Below are 27,406 nucleotides of genomic sequence, written 5' to 3' on the forward strand. Positions count from 1 at the left end.
GCAACATCAAGAAAGAATTATATTGTTTGCACAAAGTCGAAATGTGAGGCCGTCTTTCCGCGTGCCTGAGGTTTCCGTGGGGTTGGGCCACTGGCAGTGAAAGGCAGCGAGAGGCAGCGGGTGTGGTGTGTTGGTGTTTGATCGCAGACACGTCTCCTGCCCACACTCGGGCACAGCCAGGCGCGCACCTCGCACAGCTCACCCCCTGGAGTCCAGAGTGGGGGCCCGTGCACAGCAGGATGAAGGGAGCGGGTCCGAGCAGCTCAGAGTGGGGGCCCGAGCACAGGAGGATGAAGGGAGGGGGCCCCAGCAGCCCAGAGTGGGGGCCCGAGCACAGCAGGATGAAGGGAAGGGGCCCCAGCAGCTCAGAGTGGGGGCCCGAGCACAGCAGGATGAAGGGAAGGGGCCCCAGCAGCTCAGAGTGGGGGCAAGAGCACAGCAGGATGAAGGGAAGGGGCCCCAGCAGCTCAGAGTGGGGGCAAGAGCACAGCAGGATGAAGGGACGCGGCCCGAGCAGCTCGGAGTGGGTCGAGGCGTTTTCTAAGCAGGTCACCCAGCTGCAGAGAGAGGAGCGTTGGACCCTGGAGGCGGTGGACGACTTCGAATTCGAACCAGGATGGAAAACATACGAGCAAACATCTGCGTTTGCGAGGTGAGTTGGTCTAGGTTTGAAGTCTTTTGTATCCTGGCCGCCTTGGCGCTGCATTAGGGTTCTCCTCCTGGTCGCAGTGTGTGATCCTCTGCAACTTGATTTCATCTCCCAGTGCCTTCACTCTCTAATGCGCCAAAACTGTGGACTTCACAGGCAGGTCAGGGGGGTGCAAGGCGGAGGGGCGGGGGGGGGGGGGGCATGTTGGACATGGGCAAGAGAACATGAAGGGGGTGAAAGTTAAGTTCCGGTGTGCAAACTGGAGCGGTGGACGTGAGAACATGTTCGACATCGGAAAGAGCACATGACGGGGTTGGGTTGAATATAAGGGTAATTGGGGCTGGGGAAATAGCTAAAGATACTGTCTTAATTTATAAGTAGGGAGGATGTGGCGTTAGGGCAGACCTGCCGCATTTGAACTAGGTAACAAGGTAGCTGTCTCTGCGTCGCCTCAACACCCATGTGATTCTGTACAAATCACTTACCCGCACCCCTTTTCAAAAAGTGAATGTGACCTTGAGGATTGCAACTGGTGCTCATGTAAAGCGCTCCCATAACTTTGGGTCGAGTTCGCGCTATATAAAATGCAGAACATTTCACATAAGTGAAGACTAAATTGTGTGCTGACTCCGCCCATAGCCTGAACTGCCCTTTAACCACAGATCTTTCTGGCGGTGTATCGTGTCATTTTCCTGTTGCAGCTCCTCACTAAAATAACAACCCCCAGTTGTTAAATTACTGACACCCTCTGTAGTCAGTTGCCAGGGATGGATTCCAAACCAGGGGGTGGTACACTACAAAGCTCCTCACTGAAGTGTGGTGCAGGTTGTCCTCTGTGTGTGTTTGTAACAGACAACGGAAGACGAGGTTGTATCTTGTTTTTCACTCAACAAAAGATAGTGCATAGAAACACAACACCAAGCTTCCTCTTTTCTGTTTCTGTTGTTTTTTAGGTCTCAGCCTGCGAAAGACTGCACACATGCGCAGTCGAGCTGGCGAGATTTAATGATGTAGGGAGAGTTTCACTAGCGAGGTTAAGCTCCGCCCCTCTTCTCCATTGGCTGGCCTCCTAAACGGTGGCCAGCCATTGGAGAAGAGGTCATAGTGACGTTCTTCTTTCTCACTAAGCCCCGCCCTTTTCAGACGGGGCTCCTTGACTTACTGCTGGCGTAAAAGGTTTCTTATCTTTTTTATGGGCCCAGATGGCCCCATAAAGAAGATAAGGAACCTTTTTTGCCGGCAGCAAGACGGGCCCCAACGCTCCCTCCTCGTGAGAACTCTGTTTCCCCCTCCCTGCGCTTGCTGACGTCCAGGTTATACTCCCCGCCTACATACTTTTAGCGAGAATCACACAGACTGCAAAAGCCCCTCCCCCGTCTGCCTTGTTATAACTTCACATCATGGTCCTGACTTTGTTAGCATTTTAGAGCATTTGTACCCGTGTATTGTAACCGGATGTTCTTGTAATTGTTTTGACATGTACCCCAAGGACTTATTTTTAATACAGTCTTGTTTTCCATGTATTTCTTGTTTTATTTTTGTGGGGTGTAGCTACTGCATTAGAACGCTGAACCGTGTTTGGTTGGAGGTTTTTGACCCAACTAATGGATCTAATTAAGTACCTTTTTAAAACCCCTATTCTCCTTTAATGTACTATACTCTCCACCCCCCTCCCCGAGTTTGAGTGTCCTTGCTATTCCAGAGTTTGTGGATGTTTAAAGAAGACACCGTTCTTGTTTTGAAATGGCTTGTATCCAAAAAGAGCTGCATTCCGGGTATTTAAAGACCTGCCCCAGTTTCCCACCTTGGGCTCTTACTTAATAATTGTTTTCACCATGTGCACCCCCTGCTTGTTCCTTCTCCACCACAAAAATCTTACTGTGCGTCTGCGCTTACTTTGGTTTTCTTTCCGTCTTCAGTTTTCCCCCTGCCGCAGGTGTTTTAGGACTAAGTGTTACAGCCTTGTTTAACCGTTTTCGCTTATCATGATATTTCCACCCCTTTCCGTTAGAGTGGGGTTTTAAAAAGGAAGAGACAATTTCCGTCTTTTAATCCCTATTGTAACGCACAGTGAAGTGCTGGGTCTTACCTTATGTAAGCCCTCTCCATAGAGGTGACAAGTCTCTAATCCAAGTTGTAAGATTTAACCCGTAAAGCAATGAGATCTGTGCCTCACACAGCTCCTGTGCTGTGTTGCGCTTAGAGGTGTATGCGCGATTGGGGAGGAGGAAGACTTCAGAGGGTTGCACCGCTGGCCACGTGATGCGGTTCCACCCCATAAAAGAGCTGACTTCGCCCACCCCATCCCCTCGTCTGAACCTCACAGATCTCCTGTCCCACAACTCTGTGTGGAGAGAGTTCTCCAAGGCTGCGAGCCGATCCCGCCCGAACTCAACCCTACATCACATAGATTCTTGTCTATCCCTTCATGCGGGTGTGTCGCCCCGGGGAATCCGTCGTCCCCTTATGCATTAACCTGCTTCGGCATCTAGTCCTTTATGCTCAGAGGTTCATCCCGGGTCCTCTAAGCGCCACAAACTCAGGCTCCCCAGAATCTGCACCAAGACCAACGGTGAAACACGTACGCATTGCACTGGGCGTGGCTGTCATCGGACGGACCCTCGCAGATTAGCAACCTCGGAAATGCACCCCCTGACAGGGATCCTCGCTACCAATCATGTCTTGCTGTGTGATCCTCTGCATATACGGCTGTTCATGTGTTGGGCATTGTCCTGTAAATGGATACCTTTATCGTTTGGCTCGCATTGATTTGAGTAGCCTGCGATAGCTGCCCACTACCAGGCTTCCTCGGGGGTTGTAGGGTTTATACGCAGAACACTGATCCCAGACTGACAAGCGGTGGGGGGCGGGGGGGTTGGCTAAATTCGCTCCCATGTAGACGATTTATAATCCCAAACATTGCCGCTTGTGTAGCCCACAAATCCCGTGCATGAACTGGCTTTTCTTTTGCCACCAGAACTCTCCGTCCTTCCAGAACAGACCACCAGGTTGATTTAACCCCCATGTCCCCAACCCCCTTGCTATCTTTTCAGATTGCTTCCAGACATCTCCCCGCGCCCAGGGCCTTTAAACCCAACAAGCTGGGGCATTCCTAATTCGTAGCCCTCCCCCCACAAAAGAATTCCATGGAGGCGGAGCCCCAGGCTGGGAGCGTCCAGCAGTGGGGCCGGAAGATGGGGGTTGGGAGGAGGAGGACGTGTGTGCCAGCAGCGAGCACCAGGCAGTGTCACATATTTTATTTTATTTTAAAAAAAGGTATCTTTAGAAAATATTTTTTTCTCCTACCTTGTTAAGGTTCGGAAATGCTAATTAAATAGCAGAAGTACTTTCACCGTTTTAGCCAGGCTTACCTTTGAGTGGTACTTTGGACAGCTGTTGAACGGGTTTTGGCACTTTCCAGACCACTCTAATTTTGCCAGATGGGGACTTTAAATTGCACCTAAAGAACGGCTCTACAGCAGCCTCCCCCCTTTCCCCACAGCTTCTAGTGTAGTAACCCATCTAACAAAAGGTCTATGGTCCGTCAGTTGACAACTCTAGATTTAAAGCATCGCTGTTAAATACCAGCCAGGTTTTTCATTTGCCCTTCAGTATATGTTACTCCTCCGCATGCTTCAACCGATTTGTGTGTGTGTGGCTCTGTGTGTGTGGCTCTGTGTGTGTGGCTCTGTGTGTGCTCTGTGTGTGTGTGTGTGTGTCTCTGTGTGTGTGTGTCTCTGTGTGTGTGGCTCTGTGTGTGTGGCTCTGTGTGTGTGTGGCTCTGTGTGTGGCTCTGTGTGTGGGGCTCTGTGTGTGTGGGGCTCTGTGTGCGTGGGGCTCTGTGTGTGTGGGGCTCTGTGTGTGGGGCTCTGTGTGTGTGGGGGGCTCTGTGTGTGTGGGGGGGGCTCTGTGTGTGTGTGTGGGAGGCTCTGTGTGTGTGGGGGCCACTGTGTGTGTGGGGGGGGGGGCTGTGTGTATGGGCCTCTCTGTGTGTGGGGGGCTCTGTGTGTGTGTGTGGGGTTTTGTGTGTGGGGGGACTCTGTGTGTGTGGGGGGCTCTGTGTGTGGGGGGCTCTGTGTGTGGGGGCTCTGTGTGTGTGGGGCTCTGTGTGTGGGGGGCTCTGTGTGTGTGTGGGGTTCTGTGTGTGTGTGTGGCTCTGTGTGTCTGTGGCTCTGTGTTTGTGGGGGGTTCTGTGTGTGAGTGTGGCTCTGTGTGTGTGTGGGCTCTGTGTGTGTGTGTGGCTCTGTGTGTGTGTGTGTGTGTGTGTGTGTGGCTCTGTGTGTGTGTGGCTCTGTGGGTGGCTCTGTGTGTGTGTGTGGCTCTGTAGGTGGCTCTGTGTGTGACTCTGTGTGTGTGTGTGGCTCTGTGTGTGTGTGTTTGGCTCTGTGTGTGTGCGTGTGTGGCTCTGTGTGTGTGTGGGGGGCTATGTGTGTGTGTGTGGCTCTGTGTGTGTGTGGGGCTCTGTGTGTGTGTGTGGGGCTCTGTGTGTGTGTGCGTGGGGCTCTGTTTGTCAAGCCCTCGCCACAATCCCGCGCATCCATAGATCCACCATGGGGGAAGATCCTTCTCCTACTTAGCGGCCAAAACCTGGAATTCTCTCCCTACCCACCTCCGCCTTACACAGAACCACCTCTCCTTCAGAAAGCTACTAAAAACCTGGGGCCTCATTTCTGAGGCCTTGCGTCAGTTTTGCGCTGCGGATGCGTCACTTTTTGTGACGCATCTGCGGCGTAAAACATGCGCCTTGTTGCGCCATATTTAAAAAGTGACGCATCTAGGTAGATGCGTCACTTTTTAAACCCCTGCGCCACATTATACCTGCATCAGGTATAATGTATGCAGAGGGGGCGTTCCCCCGCAAAAAGCCTCGTAATAGTGACGCAGTGAAATCTATGAGATTTCACTGCGTCACTTTTAGGATGCGGTTGCGTCAAAATCTTGCGCCTGCCTCACAGCAGGCGTAAGACTGACGCAAGCCCTTTCACATGGGGCTTTCCCCATGCGAAAGGACGCATTGCTGGAGATGCATCACTTTTGTGACACACTCCAGCAATGCGTCACTTTTGCGCTTACAGATGCGTCAGAAATACTGACGTATCTGTAAGTCCTTGCGACATGATGCGTCATACATTAAATATGACGCATCATTGGTGTCGCAAGGAGTGCGCAGTGAAAAGTGACGCATCGCTGTTTTCACGCAGCGATGCGTCACTTTTCATAAATGAGGCCCCTGGATATTCGATAAGTAAAGCACCCCCCCCCCCTCCCTCAAGCGCCTTGAGACCCTCTGGGTGAGTAGTGCGCTATACAAATTTTTGAACTTGAACTTGTGTGTGTTTGTGTGGCTTTGTGTGTGTGTTTGGGGGGCTCTGTGTGTGTGTGTGGGGCTCTCTGTGTGTGCGTGTGTGTGTGGCTCTGTGTTTGTGTGTGGGGCTCTGTCTGTGTGTGTGTGGGGCTCTGTGTTTGTGTGTGGCATTTGCAAGAGATTAAGCTTTTGGCATTGTAAATGACAATGCCATTTATTTATCTGTTTTCAAAACCAACACATAAATAAAAATGTTGTCATTTACAATGCCAATAGCTTTAACTTTTGCAAAGGCGAGACCGTTGCATTGTAAATGATTGTTCCTTCTTATTTTCGGCTCTAAGGTGTGGGCGGAGTCACAGGGATGTCACTTCCTTCCTCTGTTATGTCATGTGTCGGTATTGCTGTAATCTGGGAGTAAGCGTCATTCTCTGTGAATGTGGAATGGTCAGTCTGTTGGGACCCTCATTGGAGCTCGGGAGTGAAGTAGGCAACTCACCCACTCTCTTATTTGCTTCAGGGTGAATCCCACCCAGTGGGGCAACGCAATTTGATGGGGTGCTCTGCAGAATGTGATGAGGGTCCCCCAAGTGTCCAATATCATGCAAATATTCATAGAGTTTGGGCTGAATGGGGGTCCACAAGAAGGGTTTGGGGGCCTCCTGAAGGGTCGCCCCCCCTTGCCGCAGGGGCTGAAGGGGCATGCGTTACACCCCAGCACAGACCCCAAGTTACCCTTTCCCTAGAACAAATTCAGCATTTGTCAGAAGACATATCAAATGTCATTCCGAAAGATGTTGTGAACTCATGATCCACTTTGTCGGCTCCTTCTCTGTTAAAATCCACCTCAATTCCGTCATAAGCCAGAGAGACATGAAGTCCTGGTACCACAGGAAGTGAATCTGGCAGTGAAAGTCACCGCCATGTTGGAATGGGCATATCACTCTCTTCACACAGGGTGCTTCTTTCAAAGCTTCACCCACTACATCAATACAATATCAATAAAAGAACCTCAAAACTCTCTCTCTCTCCTTCTCTCTCTCTCTCTCTCTCTCTCTCTCTCTCTCTCTCTCTCTCTTTCTCTCTCTCTCTCTCTCTCTCTCGCTTGGAAATATAGTCTGAAAATATCTGATATTTAGAATAAGGGTTGAAAAGGTAAAAGTGGAGTAAAATCTGGTAGCAAATTTCATTCTGCACATAGAAAACAGGCAAACATAAAAAAATTAGCAATGCAATAATTGTTCTGGAGGCAGCTAGTGGAGAGGTGGTTAGTCCATGAAATAACAAGTCATTGAGTGTGTGTAATATGAGCCCTTTAAGTACCTTATGCAGCCCCAACATAGATACATTACAATAAATCAGTGGTTCCTAAACTGTGCCCCATGGCTCCCTGGGGAGCCGTCAAACCTAGCCAGGGGAGCCGCGCACCAGCACTTTAATGCATTTAATGTAGAAGGGTCTGTTGGCTTCACTTAAACTATTCAGACTTAAATGCATGTTTTCGATGATTTGTAAGTGACACGCCTAAAGCTGTAAACTTAGGGGCAGATTTACAAGGCCCTTGCACCACTTTTGCGTCATTTTTAATATGGGAAGAATGATGCAAAAGTGGCGCAAGGGGCTTGTAAATCTACCCCTTAGTGCTTAATTGATGGCATGTCGAGGGAGATGACCTCCATATTTCACTGGATCCTCACGTGCCAACACTCCCAAAGTACGCGGAAGATGCCTGATTTATTTTGTTAGCCTCGTTAATAGTTTTGGTTTTTCCAAACCGGCTTGAGTCTTCGTCCTGAGTTGGGGGTGTGGAGCCCTTCTCGGCGAGCCCTTTGTTTGCCGCAGTGACTTCTGGTGCTTCGCGACCTACGCTCCGTCAGAGAGGCGAAGAGCAGAGCGCTCCGCGCATGATACTGGTGAGTCCCAGTCTGGGCGTCTATGATCCCAAGGGAGGAGGGGGTGCTTCAAGCGAGACGCTTCTGGAATTGTTACAGCGCTCGCAGAGGAGTGGAGGCTGGCTGGATTTGGGTTTAAAGGGACAGCGCCAGTGATTCAAGCTCCCTCGCCCCCCGTGCTGCGCTCGCGGAGATTGAGGACAGGCTCAATATTTTGTTTTTGATTAAAGGAACTGCGCTTGGAAATTTGGGCCCTTTTCTAACCTATTAGTCCCGATCCCACGGAATTAATCTATTTACTTCACTCTCAGCCCTTTTTGCCAAACATTGATCCACAAAATGGAGGCTCCCCTCTAGCCTGGAGGGGAAGACCAAAATGGCAGTTTATCTTAAACCTAGACCCCGACATGGGTGAAGTTCTTGGCACTAAAACTTGAAAAAAGTTCCAGAACTACAATAAGTCCTAGAACATGAAAAGGACTACAAAAAGGGTGAAAACTACAAAAGGACTACAAAAAGATTGTTAACTTGATGAAGGTCTACAAATGGTCTAGTCTCTAAGCACTAAGGCTTTTTTTTTCCGGCTGAAACTTTATTGACTTTTGCATCTATTGGAAACTTGTTAATGCGGTTTAGGTTGGCTGGTGTATGACTTTAACTGACTTTTATCAAACCTATACACGGGTAATTTCTATTGCAGTCTTTCCCCCCTTGTCGATTCTGTAACGACTGCCAGCTCAGTTCTCACCATGGCCTCTAACAACAGACTAACGGAAGGTTCGTTTTCTAAAGTTGGAGCCAGTGCCTGTAAGATTACCTATCCAACTAACCTCACTAAGAATGCGTCAAAAATTTTCAAACATAATCTAATAAAAAAAATCAGGAAACTCTTGTAATAGATACATACTTCAGTATGTATAATGGTAACACGATGTTGGATCTAATCTTTTTAATGACTAAGAGAGCCCAATGGAGAAAAACTCTCATTTCTTTTTTCCATTGCACACAGTTAAGGAAAATACCCTATGGTTTTAGTCTCGTCATCATTCCCTCCTCGATCCACAAAATAGATCTCACCATTACCATCTATAATGACTGGATCGTTCTTATTCAAGCTGCTAATCGAAACCTAAAGCAGTTCGACAAACTCTTTCTGAAGATTAAAAGTTTGGTAGCTAACTACTCATTCCAAGGGTGTCTGGATACCACGCTAACCAGTCCAAGGTCACTTCAATTCACCGCTCCCACTCCCCCCTCAGATTCACACCCTTCTTCTCCCATCACCCTTCCCGTGCCCTTGCAGACTGCTGAATGGGTCGAATCATTGTTGACTCCTGATTCACGACCACTAATCCTATCTACACTTCCTCCTTCCTTATCTATACGGCCTGACACACCTCTAACATTTAGTGACCATCTTGACTCTCCCATTATTGTCAGTAGCACCGGAAACTCTTTCACTTGAATATCTCCACTTGTAAGACCCCTCCTCGCCAGTCCGAGGACCAAATCCTCCAAGGTCACGAGCACACCTCCCTGCGATCTTCCCCTATCACCTACAACCTACAAATCTGTTCCTCTACCTAACACAACCTATCACAACCTATCAACCCAGAAGCTCATCCGATCTCACACCCAACAAGATCGATAATTTGATCAAATCTTACTCGTCCAATGTTGCCCCGAACACTAACCCTAACGGCTTAATCCATACCATCCACTCTAACCCTAACAGAGAATCCTACCTTAACTGCTGTCCATAAATAAGGATAACCTCAAGCAAGTCAATATCTCATAGACCCCTCCCCCCCTTAGTGCGGTTCCACTCAAATGTATACTTCTTAATTGTAGGTCTGCTAGCAAGCACGCCTCCGAGATCTTCGACCTCATTCAACAGAATGAGATAGACATCATTATCCTCACAGAAACTTGGCTCAAATCTTCGTCCACTCCAATTCTCGACCTCTTGGTACCTCCCACCCATGACATAACTCGTCTTGACAGAGACAAGAAGATGGGTGACGGCCTAGCCTGTATACACCGGAGTACGCTTGCGGTCTCCCTTTCAGAGTCATCTTCGCTCGTAACATGCGAAAACCTTTGTCTCAGTAGCTCCTCTCACAATAGTCTGGTCTGCAAACTACACTCATTCTACCATCCCCCAGACGATAAGCTCCCCTTCATTGAACAACTGTTGGAAATCATCGCGGGCAATGTAGAGTCAACCCAGTCTCACATCTACTTGGGAGATTTTAACCTTCACTGGTCTAACACTAATGATCGTGCAGTCTCATGCCTAAAATCATTTTTACTCGACCACGACCTGATTCAACATTGTGACCAGCCTACTCACACTAAAGGGAAAACCTTAGATCTCATCATCTCCAAAGGTCAATCCATCTCTTTGGATTCCATTATGCCTTGTGATTGGTCAGATCATCACATCATTTCCTTCCATATCAACTCTGGGGTTCACCGGAGTAAGACACAAAAAACCAAACCGAAGATCTGGAAAAGGGATCTCAGAGATTTCAATACAGCTGAACTAGCTACCCGCTGCAATCAAGCCCTCTCTCCACATTCGGATTTATCTGAAGTTCACGCTCTCACTGAATTCTACAACTCTTCCATTTCCAATATCATGGATCTGATGTCCCCACTCCAACAAAAAAATGTGCCGGCAAAAATTTCCAAACCTTGGTTCAATGGCAACCTAAATTCTGATTGGCGTAACCTAAGGGCCTTTGAACGGTCCTGGAGAACCACCCCTTCAGCTGACAATCTAAAAAACCTTAAGCAAGAAGTGTATATAACAAACAAATCAAGACAGCCAAGGCGGACTATTTTAGAATCCAATGCAACCAAGCAGCGAATCGACCCAAAAATCTATTCGAATTGGTTAAACAACAATCGATAGCAGCCACTAACCACTCAGCTTCAGACAGCATACCTCCCTCTTGTCTTGATTTGGCTGCCTTTTTTACGGAAAAAATAAGCTTATCATCACTGATCTGGAAACCAGGAATACATTATTGCCACCCAACGAACCCACATTCCTACGGGCTGCTCCTGACAAGACAACACCAACTAGATGGGGTATCAAGAATATTGCTTCTTGGGACACCTTTACCCCCCTTAACGAAAATGATATCAAAAAGGTATTGCGGATCATCAACCCATCCAATCACTTCAATGACCCGCTACCACCTAATATTTTTAAAGTAGTTAAGGACAAAATAAACCCCTTCTGGACAAAGATAGTCAATGCTTCCTTGTCACAAGGTATGATCCCAGAATGCCTCAAAGAGGCGCAGGTAACGCCTATATTGAAAAAACCCACAGCCGATATTACAGATCTTAACAACTTCCGACCTATCTCTAGTATTCCTACCCTTGCCAAACTCCTGGAGAAATGCGTCCAATCACAACTATGTGCACACATTGAAAATTAACACCTCCTGGACCAATATCAATCTGGCTTTCGTAGTGGTCATAGCACTGAATTGGCCCTCAGTCACGTGATTTATGATATATTAACAATGCTTGATCGAAATGAATCCTGCCTCCTTATCATACTTGACCTCTCCTCCGCATTTGACACTGTTAATCATGACAACCTCATATTCATTCTGGAACATAGGATGGGCCTCTCAGGTCAGGTGCTGCATTGGTTTGGGTCCATCCTGCAACACAGAACCCAAAGAGTTAAAGCGAATCACTCATTCTCCCAGCCATCCCCTGTCATCATGGGCGTTCCCCAAGGATCCTCCTTATCTCCCATTCTCTTCAATCTGTTCCTGGAACCTTTAGCTAACGTTCTAAATTCATTGGACACTAGGTTCCACATGTATGCAGACGACACCCAACTCTATTTAAAAATCTTCTCTCCGGAAGACATCACCTCACTCAATTCTACCCTCCTGACTACCCAAAATTGGTTGACTAAGAGCCACCTCCTGCTAAACACCTCTAAAGCAGAATTCCTCCTCATATCTCCTCCAAAATATACTCCTAATATCGACCTATGGATGAACCGACTAACCGCTTTCAACTGCTCCCCCCGCATCATCGATTCAGCTAAATCCCTAGGAATTACTCTGGACAAGCATCTGAATATGAAGTCTCACATCAGCAACGTGTGCAAGGGAACCAACCACCTTAAAAGAACACTCAGGAATCTGAAACCTTTTCTACCACAAGCAGATTTCAAGCAAGTGATGCACGCGCTTGTCCTACCGAGACTTGACTACGGCAGTGCCACGCTATGTGGACTCCCAAAATACTCGTTGGCCCCTCTAAAGGCCTCTCTGAACGCAGCGGCCAGATTGATCATGGGCACCAAGCGTAACACACACATCTCTCCGGTTCTAAAATCTCTAAATTGGCTACCATATGAAGCTAAAATTCAACTGAAGATTGCCTGCCTTTCACACAAAGCCCTCCACTTCAAAACCCCTACCTACATCGCACAAAAACTAAAACTATCTGGAGGAGGCAGATCGACAAGGAGTGCTAATTCCCTCCTCCTGAAACCACGGACCTTCCGCAAAAAAAGAACTTGCCACCGAGCTTTCTCAGGAGTTGCTCCAAAAATCTGGAATTCTCTTCCACCCGAAATTCGGAGGTTCTCGTCCAAGACCGCCTTCAAATTGGAAGCAAAGAAATTCCTCATGAAGAAGTTCTTACCTTAATAGGAGGGACATTATAAATACCTTTCTTGTACTTTTTTTTCTGCCCGAAAGATATCGTTCATTGTATTGTATGATTCACCCTTGTACATGATTTTTTTCTTCCCGAGCGAGCGTGTACCCAGGATTGTGAATGTTTATTAGGTGCTTACCACTTGATCCAATGCTTAGTATAAGCCCCATATAACTCATGTTTAGATTTTACTATACTGTTGACTATTATTCATGTTTGATTATTCACTTAATACGCCTTCTAACAGGAAGCAAAGAAATTCCTCATGAAGACATTCTTACCTTAATAGGAGGGACATTATATATACCTTTCTTTTACTTTATTTTCCGCCCGAAAGGTGTAGTTCATTGTATAGTATGATTCACCCTTGTACATGATTTTTCTTCCCCAGCGAGCGTGTACCCATGATTGTAAATGTTTATCGGCTGTTTACCACTTGATCCAATGCTTAGTATAAGCCCCATATAACTCATGTTTAGATTTTACTATATTGTTGACTATTATTCATGTTTGATTATTCACTTAATACCCTTATATCATCACACTACTTCATACAGCCCCTTTTTCCTCTCTGGACTATATTTGATTTGTTATGCGTGAACTATTGATCTTATGTTTATTTTACTACCCATGTTTGACTCAAGGTCTGATTGTTACCTTCCCTACAACTGTAAAGCGCTCTGATATCCTTCGGGATCTAGTCCGCGCTATATAAAACTTTATAGATAAATAAATAAATAAATGCAAGTTATCAGGAACGTACAATTGTCCTGTCTATTAAACACACTATTTATTATTAAGTATTGACATTTGTACTTGAATCATGGGTACTTTGAGCACACATTTTTTTCAGTACACGCACATTTCAAGACAGGCCTGCTCTCTGCTTGAGCACAGGGAAGTAAACCATCATACACGGCAGAATGGCAACATTTGGAAGCAAGAAAGAGGGACATATAAAAATAACAAATCTGAGGAATTTATTTCGTTTGCATTGATTTGGAGGCAATTTTGGGGAAGTGACAGCAAACATGAAGCTGTATGTGGGTTAAAAATAATTGTGAGTCACCCTGCTCAGTCAGGTGTGTTGACACGTATGATGGGTAGAAATGGAAGTGTATGCAAATATTCTTCAAGAGCAAAAGCACTTTTGCAACGGGCCGACATGCGTAGGGTGCTATCTAGCACTGTAAGTGGAATAAAAACATTTGAGAGGATACTCTAAGAAAGGCATGGGCAAAGAAGTGTAACTAGGAATATTTTATTAGAGGCGCCACCTTAGTAATACGAAACACTCTGCATATATGATTATAATACCTCCATCAGCTTCATCCAAATTATTTTCAGGGAGAAAGTTTCAAGTACTCCGGAGGCCGGGCTTACAATCACCCCCCCTTCCAAAAAAGTAACAGAGGGGAGCCATGGGCAATGGCCAATGGGACAAGGGAGCCGTGGGTCGAAAAAGTTTGGGAACCACTGCAATAAATTGTTTATGGCTCCTGCATGATTCTGTTAGTTAGTCCTTTTAAGAATATAATAAAAATACAAAAAAACAATGTTACTTTATTTGAATAGCCAGACCATATTATCAATCTTTTATAATGTAAAATTTTTCTTGTTTTTTAGGTTCCACTGCTCAGAGTGTGGACGCAAGTGGCCTTCAAACCAGGCGTTCATCCTGTTCGGCATGAAACGCGGCTACCCCAACAGCAGGAGGGGTCTGGTACAAATGTGTGCATTCAAACAACAATGTAGTAACTGTCTAACATTCAATGAGCCTCGTCTTTCAAGCACAAATATCAGTATAGCGCTTGGAAACCTTCAGGGAGAAATTCTCAAACAGTGCTATGGAGAGTGTCTGTCCTGGAAACCTCGTGATCTGGTACCTGAAGAGCACACGAGGGGGCCTCACAGGGGGGACCTCTGTGGAGCTTGTCATAAAAACCGCTGTCCAAAGAAGGGGCGTGTCAGAAACACCTTTATAGGGCATGAAGTATGCACCTGTATAGGGCATGATGAATACATGTCTATAGGGCATGATGGATACATTTCTATAGGGCATGAGGGAATCACCTCTGGGCATGATGGAAACTCCTCTATAGGACATGAAGGAAACAGCTCTATAGGGCATGAAGGAAACAGCTCTATAGGGCATGAAGGAAACAGCTCTATAGGGCATGAAGGAAACAGCTCTATAGGGCATGAAGGAAACAGCTCTAAAGGGCATTATGAATACTTCTCTATAGGGCATGAAGGAAACAGCTCGATAGGGCATGATGCATACTTCTCTATAGGGCATCATACAAACTCCTCTGTAGGGCATGAAGAAAACAGCTCTATAGGGCATGAAGAAAACAGCTCTATAGGGCATGAAGGAAACAGCTCGATAGGGCATGATGCATACTTCTCTACAAGGCATCATACAAATTCCTCTGTAGGGCATGAAGGAAACAGCTCGATAGGGCATGAAGAAAACAGCTCTATAGGGCACGAAGGAAACAGCTCTAGAGGGCATGAAGGAAACAGCTCTATAGGGCGTGATGTATACATCTCTATAGGTCATCATGTAAACTCCTCTGTAGGGCATGATGGAATAAACTCTAGAGGGTTCGAGGTAAACTCCTCTATAGGGCATGGTGTGTGGGAGCCGGAGTCCTCACATCTCCTGCTGGGCTGTCTTACCTTTCTAATTTGTATTCTTCCTGTGTTTGTGTTTTATTATTACAATATGATGGTGAAACCTGAAACTTACTGGGAACAGTTTGTAAACATGATTGTGACACCTGAAACCAACTGGGAAAAGTTTGCAAACATGATTGTGACACCTGAAACGTACTGGGAAAAGTTTGTAAACATGAATGTGACACCTGAAACTTACTGGGAAAAGTTTGCAAACATGATGGTGAAACCTGAAACTTACTGGGAAAAGTTTGTAAACATGATTGTGACACCTGAAACTTACTGGGAAAAGTTTGTAAACATGATGGTGACACCTGAGACTTACTGGGAAAAGTTTGTAAACATGATTGTGACACCTGAAACTTACTGGGAAAAGTTTGTAAACATGATTGTGAAACCTTAAAATAACTGGGAAAAGTTTGTAACAATGAATAACTATATTTTTTAACGAATTGAGATAATGTCATTACTTTGGTGCCCCTGTATTTGTTGCCTGTAAAATTATTATAGCTTTCCAGCATTTACTTCTCATAGTAAGCTGTATTGTATTTTTGTTTGTATAGCTCTTGATACCCTTGGTGGGACATGATGACCAGAGGGGCACTTGAATCATGTCACATTTAGCTTTGCTTGAGCATGGAGCAAAGGGTTGGGGCACAGTCACCTGTACACATGGATGACAGGGAGAACCAAAGTTGGCCCAAAAGGGGAAATCACTACACCTGTTCATTCAAGAGTGGTGGTATTTATTCCAGAGCCGGGACTTGATGGTTCTAGATCTCAGATAGCTCTTAGAATGCTGACTCGGAAGCAGCGAGAAAGAAGCAGAGTGTACCGGGCCTGCTCAGCAATAGATCCAACTTAAAAAATTCCAGACACATGTTTCAAATGTTTTGCGCTGACTTCGTTTGGCAAAGGTTTATTTTACATTTGCTTGCATGCTATTATTCTGGACCTCTGTTATTCTAGGAATAGGTAGTCCTTGATGTATATTGTTTGGTAGCTTTCTCACACATAGGGGTCTTGTTCGGAAGTGCTAGGAATCGGATTCGGCTTTGCCCAAACCGATCCAGAGCCCCTGTCTCTGACCGGATCGTTCCCAATTCCAAATGACCAAGTATGATGCCTGGAAACCCTTTGCGCTGCCCAAATTGTTTCCGAAAGGCATTTGGAGAGATCAAGCCTTTCCGGAGCTGATTCATACAGCTCCATGGGGTTGATTCCGATCTCGTTCAGAAGGGCTCCGAATCGGATTCGGCTTTGCCCACACCTGTCCGGAGCACTTGTCTCTGACTAGCTCATTCCCAGTTCTGAACTACCAAGTACGATGCCTGGAAACCCTTAGCGCTGACTTAATTTGTTCGAAAGGCATCCGGAGAGATCAAGCCTTTCTGGAGCTGATTCATACAGCTCTATGGATTTGGTTTCTGAGTGAGCAAGTACGATGAATGATTCGTAACAGCCTTGCCGAATCGGTTTGCCAGGAATGAAAAGGCTGCTGGAATCAGTATTTGGGGGCCCGTAGCAGGCCCCCCTACACCCAGGGCCCTACGAATCGAGCCCATGGGGCTACCCACAGGCACCCCCCCTTTCCAACCATGAACAATGTGGCAGGCACCATGAGGTGTCCGCCACAGGGTGCACGGTCTTCCCCACCCACCCCTTACTTCATTGGGAGCCTGTGTTCTTGTTTGGTAAACTGGCTCTCATTGAAGTCAATGGGAGTCCAATTGAATTGTATCCAGATGCATACAGATACATCATTCTTGTTCCGTCGGTCTACCCCAGTCCGAGCAGTACGGAAAGCATTCAGGAACCGAGTCGTTTGGTATACTTTCTGAACAAGATCCAAATCGGGCCCATAGTTTGAACATTGAGGGTGAGATTTACTAAGATGTTGCACCATGTTTACATCACAAAAGTCGTGCAAATATGTTTCAAAATCTTTTTTTCCAATTTACTGTCCAGCGCTAAACTTGTTTAGCGCTGGAAATAACGAAAAAGTAATGCGAAGCAGCACATAGCACTGCTCCGCATTACTTTGCGCCATGGGGGCGTACCAAGGGTGGAGCATGGGCGTTGCCATGCAACAACCCAAGGTTTCTCACGATAAACCCTATTTACTAAATAAAGTAGATAGGATATGGTGTGCAACAACTGCACCCTTTTAACCCCTTCACTGCGGCGGCTAGTCCGCCGCAGTGCTAAGGGAGGAGGGCGGCCGAGCGGCGGGCGCATGCTGGTGACGGAACCGCTCCGTCACCAGCATTGGTTGCTCTGTGCTCATGACGGAGCGGTTCCGTCACGGCCCCGCCTGCTAAATAGAATGCTCAGCGCAGGTGTGGAATCCGCTCTGCGTAGGCGTGCCGAGCGGGCCGTGACGGAACCGCTCCATCATCAGCACAAAGTAGACTTTGCACTGTACAGCACACATACAAAGTGGGAAAAGGCTTCACGTAAGAGTAACATAGTATTTTGTAAACCAATGCTAGACTCATGGAGACAGCCTTGCACTATGATGCAAAGGTGTCTCTGTGGCGTACGGCAGCTGATTTCAGCACCGGCACTATTGAGAGGGGAGGAGAGTGCCTTATTGTAGTAAATAGGGCGCTCTCCTCCTCTCTCCTTTTCCCATAGCGCAGCACAGAATGTGCACCTGCTGCAGTGCACTACGTGAAAAAATAGTTAATCTGCCCCCTAGTCCGCACATTCAGTTCACGACGAGAGCATACAAAACAAGAAAACAGACAGGTTGTTCTCACGAAAACAGCTTATAACAACTAAACATAGCATTGGGTCACGGCTGCTTTTCCAAAATGCAGTGGTATTTATTATATAAGATGTGCCTGCTTCCATTTTGGGTCAGAGAAGACCATTCCGGCAGTGGCAGTCGTCCTGAGATGGCTGCTGCATTGGACATGCCGTCCAGCGCAAACTACTCTAACAACAGGTATGGGGTCTAAGGCTAAACTCCGAGATCACACAGATACCACCACCGTTATGCTCTCGGAGTAGGGTAGGTATGAATAGAAAGATAATTTGCCATGGTCTGGATATTTATTTTCTTCACCATGTTCATAATTCTGGTCACAAGGCTATGTTTCAATGCCCTATAATCACAGCTGGATCATTCTATGCAAGATTACGATAGCTTCAATAAATATATTGTAAACTTTCCTTGTGTTTTTCTTGTGTTTATCGTGGGCATGCATGAGTGAACAATGGAAGGGGTAATCTCTGTTTCCACAATTCCTTGGAGATCAGAGTGTCATGTTTGCGGTTGCCAAAATGCCCTGCTAGTATGGATAGGTTAGGGGTTCAGGTGAAGCGCTGTGAGCTAGTCTGGCATTTGAAAGTCAGGTACTGATGAACTCAGTCCTTACATTGTGATGTTCTGTCGTCCAAATACACAGTCCTGACTTTCAAAGAAGGATTGTGTAGGCTTCAAGGAACTTAAATGGGAGACCCTCTGGCTGTCAAATGGACAACCATGACCCCATGGGAGCTCTTCCATGTAATACATTGATGTGTCATGATATGGTTACAGTATTTATTTCAATCTCCTGTTGTGTTATGATGTCGTCATACTGTACTGTGTTTATTTTTTCAAACCATTCACTTACCAAGCCACTTTAACCGTACACGTGCCAAACTAAATTAACATGCCTCACCCCATTTTGCACAGTTTACATCAACAACAGCTTTTCCCAACGCCCGTGCAAGCTACCATGCTGCCCGATTTCAAATTACAGAAGTTTTGATACTGACTGATTCCGAAGGTAAACCTTTAATTCATCGAGACCTCGTCATCCTAGTAGTATTAACTGGGTGGCCACAGTTGGTTCATCTCGCCTTACTAACTAATATTACCACCTCAGTACGTATGATTTCCGCGTCTGGACTATCTCTACAACCAGGCCAAGATACGTGTGACAGGTCATACTACTCTCAGCTGCCCTTGAAACGAGTATTCATCTTTTTGGCACTCCCCATTGGACCTGTTTCACCAGATACATTAAGCATCATTCTTATGAACTTTTGAAGACTTACAAGTCCTCTACTTATTTTCCTGAAGCTTACTATCTGACCCAGGACTACGCGAATTGTTTGTGACATCTTATTGACTCATATATGAGTGATCGCGATACATCTTACCATACAGGTTACTAAACCTATATATTATAAATGTCCTGACAAAGTTCCCGTGGCACTGGGGATCGAAACGCATTGGCTGTGTGCCGGTGTTTTTCCAAGAATTCAATAAAAAGAAGAATCTATTAAGGACTTACTTGTCACTTGTCCTGACTTCTATGAAGTGCACCTTCCTTTGGTTTGAACTCTTACTGTAAATAGGCATCTCTCAGCAGCGGATGCCGGAAGTTGTAGCACTTAATTGGATGATTTTTTGAAACTAAAAGAGTGGAGGTGCTTGACCTTGGTCTGCTGTTGTGTTTGTACGTGTTTCTTGATCAACAACAGCATCACATGGGCATCAACAACATCTGGAGTGATAGATATAAAGTTTTATTTCACCTATGACCTTAATTAGTTGTCTGTCTTACCCCTTCCAGCACATTGAACACCTATCTTTGTTCATGTATTTTAAGCAGAAGTTCACTCTCCAATTAAGCAAACAAAGTTGCGACACCGAGCTGCTTTTTCAAGCAGGATTTGTCAATATGTTCCACCACCCTAGGAGTTACATCATTCGAACCAATTTTGCGAGTGCGCGGAACACCGCACGTGTACTTTGGGTTAAAAGAGGCGGTATACTTAGGACTTAGCGCATTTCTCTTCCTCACACCATTTTAACTCCGCAAATTATTCCTTTGAAGTACTATGATCTGGTATATCTACGTTTTTCATAGAAAATTATATAGAAAGAGTTTCAAATATTTAATTGTTGGTGACATGATCTTTATCTTAATTTTTTAATTAAAACTTAATTCATGGAGGTATCTGACTTTTTGTAGATCACCAGGCTTTGGAGATTATAATCTCCTCTACTACCTCATGTTCATAATTAGCATCACGGATGACGTCAGTTAGTGGTGGAGCTGCGAAACATCGCATTCTTCTCACCTGGCCCAAGCCACTCAGGGTAATGCAAACATTTCCCCACTGGGGGGGGGGGGGGGGCATTTGTCAGAAGTGTGGTCCAATACCCTGACAAACTCATAATCCCCCGTCTTTCTTCATCCCTTGTTCCACATGACCTGACATCCGTTTCTGTCGGTGTCCATTCGCGCAAACCTCTGATGCATTCGTATATTGGAACCACTGGACCATGTTTGCCATCTCGCCACAGACAGCTCCAGCTGCCTATTGCAGACATCATTCTGTAAGGTACTTCACAGAGCCAGCCCTTGCTTATGACAAGATGACTTTCTTGTCAACCTCAGTTCCCTTCACTTTATCTGTGACTTTCTTCCCTATTCTGTGTTTGCCCCTCCCCTGGAGCATAGCTAGTTTACACTTTCTTTCTGTGGGATCAGGTGTATCCGTCCACTGCTGACATCATGGAACTCCTTGTTTTGTTTTTCATTAGTTGTTCAGCAGTCCATGGCCGTGCATGTCTTGCTCCTCAGAGGACGCTTGTGCTCTTTCCTTGCCCCCTCCTGAGTCATCCATCTCTCCTCTTCCACCGTTCCTTGCAATGCTTCTCCTTTGCATGCCAGGTGCCAGGTGGCAGCCTTCGTGACGCCCTAGATGTTGTCTGTACACTGCCTGTCCCCAACAAGCTGGGGTCAGCTCCCATAGCATGACCCATGCCATCCGTCCAGAGCCCCCTACCAGCCCCACTACCTTTTGAAGAAGGACCACACAGTGTCATTGCATCACAGACCTTCTGCCGAGACCCCTGGGTTCATTTCATACCATAGATGTGTCAATAAGGAAGTTGCAGGTAAACATTTACGAGGGCCTAGTCACAATATGTAAAGTATCACTGCAGTAGTTCATCTCACATACTACAAAATGCTATTCACAAACCTACCGGAAGAGGCTGTCGGGCTGTGCATTAAATCTGCAGCGGGGGAATGTACACATGTTTGCCCAGGTATGGCAAAGTGTGATCTTCTAGGTCCTGCATGGGCAAGAATGGTAGCTATGTATCCACTAGCAGCATAAGACGCACAACAGATGGTGGTGAACCGAGTCTTGTGTCAACACCATGAACAGATCCATGCAAATGTCCAGCATCCTGGGAACTACATATTGCAGGTGAGATGCCACAGAGCACCTGAAAAAATATGGAGGAACTTGACTATCACTCTACCAAGAAAACATCAACTTGTCCATGCTACCTCACTGCCACGCCCCTAGAAGAGACAGCAGCACTGCATCACGTTTCCTGAAAAATGTTATTAGAACTGTCGTAGGCGTGCACGGTCACATGGGACGGTGATCATTTTAGGCAAGACACTTCGGGGCTGATTGACTAGAGACACACCTGGTGCAGTGTTGTAGCCCCAAATGCTGCACTACGTGAGAAGAAGAGAGCAAGATAGTGCCATATTTAAAGAAATATGCGACTCTCCCCCCCTCCCTAATGGTGCATCAGAAATATGCTGCCGTGCATCACGGACAAATCTTTTCACAATAGCGCAAGAGTCTCTCTGTGAGTCTAGCATAGGTTTTGTACTGGAAGGGAATACTATGCTTAGACTGGCCGATTACGATGTTGTTTGAAAACACTTCTGAACAAATCGGTTTCGGAATCGTTTCCGACCGAATCGAGTTCTGTGAGTCCGCCCAACAGTTTATGATGCTTCCAAACATTGTTAGATCGGACTCGCATTGACTTCAATGGGTGCTTGTGTTCAGAACGAGAACACAGGCTCCCATTGAAAAGGCGTTGTTTGGAGAAAACCTTGCACCCTGTGGCAGGCACCCCATGGTGTGTGCCACATTGTATATGGCTTAACAAGGGGGTCCCTTGGGTACACCCATGGGCCCCAACTGGAGACCTCAGTGTGTAGGGGGGCTGCTACAGGCCCCCAAAGTCAGATTCTGACTGCCGTTTTGTGTTGAGCAGACCGAATTGGAACAGCTGTCCAAATTGGTCATCATAATCGCTCACTCGGAAACCGTGTCCATAGAGCTGTACGAATCAGCTGTGAAAGACTCGGGCTGTCCGAATGCCTTTCGGAACCAATTTAGACAGCCTGAACGATTTCCGTGAATAGTAATCGGTTGGTTGGAAATGTGTACGATTTGGTGAGAAACATAGGTTCTGAATTGGATTCTGAGATTCCGTATCCCATTCGGAGCCTTTCCGAATGACATCGTAATCGGCCCTTAAGTTGGAACAGTGCAGCACACATACATAGTCGAAAAAGGCTAGAGAAATGAAAGCATTTCTCCTTCATAGTGCCTAGTTGAAATTGGCACTACTTTCTCACTCTAAACCCTGCCTACTTTTTTAAGTAATAGGGCTTAACCTCAGAAAGCTAGGGTGGTTGTGTGGGAACGGTCATTCACCACTCATGGTACGCCCTCTTGGTGCTAAGCAATGCAAGCGTTTTCCAGCATTAAACAAGGTTAGCACTGGAAAGTAAATTAGTAAAAAAAAGATTTATTGTCAATTTGCATCACTTTTGTGATGAAAACACAGCATTACAACTTCGTAAATAGACCCCTTTGACTCCCAAATGACATTGGGACCGACAGAAGAAACTGCTGTTTCTAATCTATCAAGTAGGAAATGTGTTTTCGCAACCAACATCAGATATACGTACACCACTGATATACTGCAGTTTACCTGCACCACCCCTGACTCTAGTCCAACCTGCGATATGGTCTCCAATATCAGTGGTGAACTATTGGATGATTTTCAATGCATGGCAGAATATCGTCAGCATACAGTTGACATGCACCTTTTTTTCCACCCTGGCACCCACAGTATCTCACCTGTGCCTCAGCTGCGCCACAAATAAGGCAAAAAGAAAAAGGTCAAAGGTGACAGGGGACATCCCTGACTTGCTCTGCTATTAATTGACCTGCTGGAGATGGTTCACCTCCTATCCTCATCCTGCCACAATATATATACAATACATATATATGGAGAGAAGTAGGGTGGCGTAGAGTGAAGTGGTGTAAAGTAGGGTGGTGTGGCATAGAGTGGCATGGAGCAGAGTGTCGTAGAGTAGAGTGACCTAGGATGGCGTAAAGTGGAGGGGCATTTAGTGGATATGCGTTTAGTGGTGTAGCATAGAGTGGAGTAAAGTATCATAGAGTGGAATGGAGTGGCATAGAGTGGAGTAAAGTGGCAGAGAGTGTAGTGGAGTGGCATAGAGTGGAGTAAAGTATCATAGAGTGGAATGGAGTGGCATAGAGTGGAGTAAAGTGGCAGAGACTGTAGTGGAGTGGCATAGAGTGGAGTAAAAGAGTGGAGTAAAGTATCATGGAGTGGAATGGAGTGGCATAGAGTGGAGTAAAGTATCATAGAGTGGAATGGAGTGGCATAGAGTGGAGTAAAGTATCATGGAGTGGAATGGAGTGGCATAGAGTGGAGTAAAGTATCATGGAGTGGAATGGAGTGGCATAGAGTGGAGTAAAGTATCATGGAGTGGAATGGAGTGGCATAGAGTGGAGTAAAGTATCATGGAGTGGAATGGAGTGGCATAGAGTGGAGTAAAGTATCATAGAGTGGAATGGAGTGGCATAGAGTGGAGTAAAGTGGCAGAGAGTGTAGTGGAGTGGCATAGAGTGGAGTAAAGTATCATAGAGTGGAATGGAGTGGCATAGAGTGGAGTAAAGTGGCAGAGACTGTAGTGGAGTGGCATAGAGTGGAGTAAAAGAGTGGAGTAAAGTATCATGGAGTGGAATGGAGTGGCATAGAGTGGAGTAAAGTATCATAGAGTGGAATGGAGTGGCATAGAGTGGAGTAAAGTATCATGGAGTGGAATGGAGTGGCATAGAGTGGAGTAAAGTATCATGGAGTGGAATGGAGTGGCATAGAGTGGAGTAAAGTATCATGGAGTGGAATGGAGTGGCATAGAGTGGAGTAAAGTATCATGGAGTGGAATGGAGTGGCATAGAGTGGAGTAAAGTATCATGGAGTGGAATGGAGTGGCATAGAGTGGAGTAAAGTATCATGGAGTGGAATGGAGTGGCATAGAGTGGAGTAAAGTATCATGGAGTGGAATGGAGTGGCATAGAGTGGAGTAAAGTGGCAGAGAGTGTAGTGGAGTGGCATAGGGTGTTTTAGCATGAAGTGTAATAGAGTGGCCCAAAACTAAGTGTTGTAGAGTGACGTGCCTTGAGAGGATTAGAGTGGCCTAGAGTGAATTGGAGTAAAGTGTTGTAAAGTACAGTGGCATGGAGTAGAGTGGCATCGAGTGTAGTAGAGTGGAGCTGCAATGAGTTTTGTAGAGTGAAGTGTAATAAAGTGGCACAAAATGAAGTGCTGTAGAGTGAAGTGTCCTTGAGAGGAATAGAGTGGACTAGAGTGAAGTGGAGTAAAGAGCTGTAAAGTAGAGTGGCGTGGAGTAGAGTGCTGTAGATTGGAGTGGAATAGAGTGTCATAGAGGGTCGTGGATTAGAGTAAAGTGGAGTGGGATAGAGTGAAGTGGAATAATGTGTTGTAAAGTAGAGTGGCATGGAGTAGAGTCTCGTAGAGTGGAGTGGCATATAGGGGAGCGACATTGAGTGGAGTAGAGTGACATAGAGGGTCAATGAGTGGAGAAGAGTGAAATGGGATGTAGTGGAGTTTCAAAGAGTGGTGTGTCGGGGAATGGAGTAGTGTGGCCTAGGGGAGCGTAGGGTGGAGTGGCATAATGTGGAGTAGAGTGGCATAGAGTGAAGTGGCGTAGAGTGGAGTAAGGTCCCGTAGCTTTCAGTAGAGTTGTGTGGTGTGGAGTATAGTGGCTTAGAGTTGAATAGAGTGGCATAGGGTTGGAGTAAAGTAGTGTAGAATAGAGTAGCATAGAGTAGAGTGGAATGAAATGGTGTAGAGTGGGGTTATTTGTTTTGATCATATTCAAATATTTGTTTCTTTCAAACTTCTGAATTACAAAAAATGCGCTCCATTTGTGTTTTACTCCTTATAATATATTCTGAAATATCTGCACAGTTCAAAAGATGTCACAGCTATAGAAACCCCCAGAAGCTGTGACAGAGGCAGGGAGAGCAAATGGAAAAAGACGGGAAAACCCTGCAAAGATCAAAGAAAAAAGCCACCCCCTTTCACACACCCAGATATTAAGATAAAGCCTCTCGCTTTGAAGTCAGAGAAAGAAAAGTAAGCCCCAAACTCCTCGGAAGACAGAGTATGAAATTCCACTTCTGTCTTTGAGTGCACAGCAAATGGGACAACATAAAAACAAAACATAAAGGCCTGTTTACAGAAAGCGAACACTCATGGAAGAATACAGTAAATAGGCTATGCTAAGAGTAACAAACTCAAACTGGACAGCTTAAAACAAATGAAGCCAGCAAATAGAAAGCAAGTAAATATGATTTACAAACCAGAAAGCCAATGGTAAGCAATGGGAGGAATGTATTCTTATGTCAGCTTTCGGAATGTCCCCAAGATGTCTTTAGCAAACCAGACAGCTGTGCTGTTTTGTACGCTTCGACCTAACAAGACACTGGATATGTTTGACGGCTAAAAATGGGTCCAAAGACCAAGAGAAAGCACCCAGCCCACAGGACCAAGATCCTGTATTGGGAGGAAAACAAAAATAAAAAACTCTGCATTGGGCGCAGGGGAGAGAGAAGCCGGGCCTGCAGCCATGCACAAGGTGGTGGCCTATGTGTGACAGCATGGTAGTTGGAACATTGAGTCTTAAATATGTTAATGTTAATGTATAAAACTTGTAAAGCGCTCTGGGGCATATGTATCAAGAAAGCTTTTGCGAGTCCTTAATAGCAACTTTTAGCGATTTGCTATTAAGGACTCGCAAAAGACAATGTATGTAGTATTCGCAATATTGATTGCGATTCCACAAATTGTGATTCAAAATTAAGGAATACCTTCCCATTCATTCCTATAGGTCTAGAGGCCTATAGGAATGAACGGGAAGACATTCGCAATTTGCGAGTACTCATAAGGTACTCCCAAATTGCGAATGCAATTTCAAGGGTGCGAGGGTGTCTAAAGGACATGTATGTGTGCCCTAAGGGCATGTATGTGTGCTACATGACACTTTGAAAAATGCTAAAAAGTTAATTTTTCTAGAAAATCGCAAATTACCACCAACTTGAATGTGATGGTAATTTGCGATTTCTTATGGAAAATGTGCACAACTTGGGTGCTTCCAGAATTGCATTCGCAAAATAGGGAATCGCACATTTTGCCATTCCCTATTTTGCGATGGCCTATTGGGATGATATATCCCAAAAGGCTTTTCCTGTTCGCAAATGGGCCAATTCTGAGAATCGGCCCTTTTGCGAACAAGAAAAGTGCTTGATACATATGCCCCTCTGTTACCAAATGGTGTCCTAGCACTGACCTACTGATCAAACCAAGGAAGGGCTGGTATTTTACCAGAAATCTGAAGTAATAAAAAGCCAAGTTTTCAGCTCCCGCCTGAAGTTAAGTAAGGTAGAAGTCGATCGGATGGAGGTCGGAAGTTTATTCCATATTTTTATGGTACCCAGATGGAAACTTCTACCACCCCAGTTCGTTCTTTTAAATGAAGGTACCACCAAAGTGCTGAAATTAGATGATCTAAGTGCTCTGCTGAATTTCTGGCTTAGTTCTCGTGGTCCTTGTTTGTATAGTGCTTTATTCGCAATGCACAATGCTTTAAAATGAACCCTCTCCTTCACTGGCAACGCTGTAATTGTTTGATGGTTTTCGTAACAGATACACTTTGGTGTACGGGAGAGCACTCTTGCGGACGTATTTTGCAGCACCCGGAGTTTCCTAAAATGCTGAGCCCATAGATTAAGATAGAGGCAATTACAGTAATTTAATCTGCCCAATATCAAAGCTGACATGACCAGTTGTTGAAATCTTACTGGGATAAACAGCAGGAAATTTCTAATTTTCCTCAGAATGAGAAAAGTAGAAGATTTAACAGCCACATGCATCAAGCTAAAAACCGGTCGCAAATGGGCAGATTCTCAGAATCTGCCCCTTTGCAACCAGTATTTTTGCATTTGGGATGCATCATCCCAAATGCAAAAATCGCAATTTAAGGAATCTCTAATTGAGATTTCTTAAATTGCGAT

The 27,406-nt window shown here is 45.7% G+C and overlaps 1 protein-coding gene across 1 annotated transcript; it reads left to right on the forward strand.

Annotated features, from left to right (window-relative positions):
- The first annotated feature begins 341 nt into the window (after window positions 1-341).
- LOC147684217 (uncharacterized) lies at window positions 342-15,757 on the forward strand. Its single transcript, XM_086944616.1, has 2 exons — window positions 342-652; window positions 14,174-15,757. Exons 1-2 carry the CDS (start codon window positions 342-344, stop codon window positions 15,627-15,629), a joined length of 1,767 nt encoding a protein of 588 aa, XP_086800742.1. The 3' UTR covers window positions 15,630-15,757.
- Window positions 15,758-27,406: the final 11,649 nt, after the last annotated feature.

This window comes from Lissotriton vulgaris, chromosome 11 (assembly GCF_964263255.1).
Source record: "Lissotriton vulgaris chromosome 11, aLisVul1.2, whole genome shotgun sequence".
Classification (NCBI taxonomy): Eukaryota; Metazoa; Chordata; class Amphibia; order Caudata; family Salamandridae; genus Lissotriton; species Lissotriton vulgaris.

Excerpts from the sequence above, each read along its gene's own strand:
- LOC147684217 (XM_086944616.1), top strand. The coding sequence starts at position 342 with ATGAAGGGAAGGGGCCCCAGCAGCTCAGAGTGGGGGCCCGAGCACAGC. Across the intron at positions 653-14,173 it reads CAAACATCTGCGTTTGCGAG|GTTCCACTGCTCAGAGTGTG; the intron begins GTGAGTTGGTCT and ends CTTGTTTTTTAG.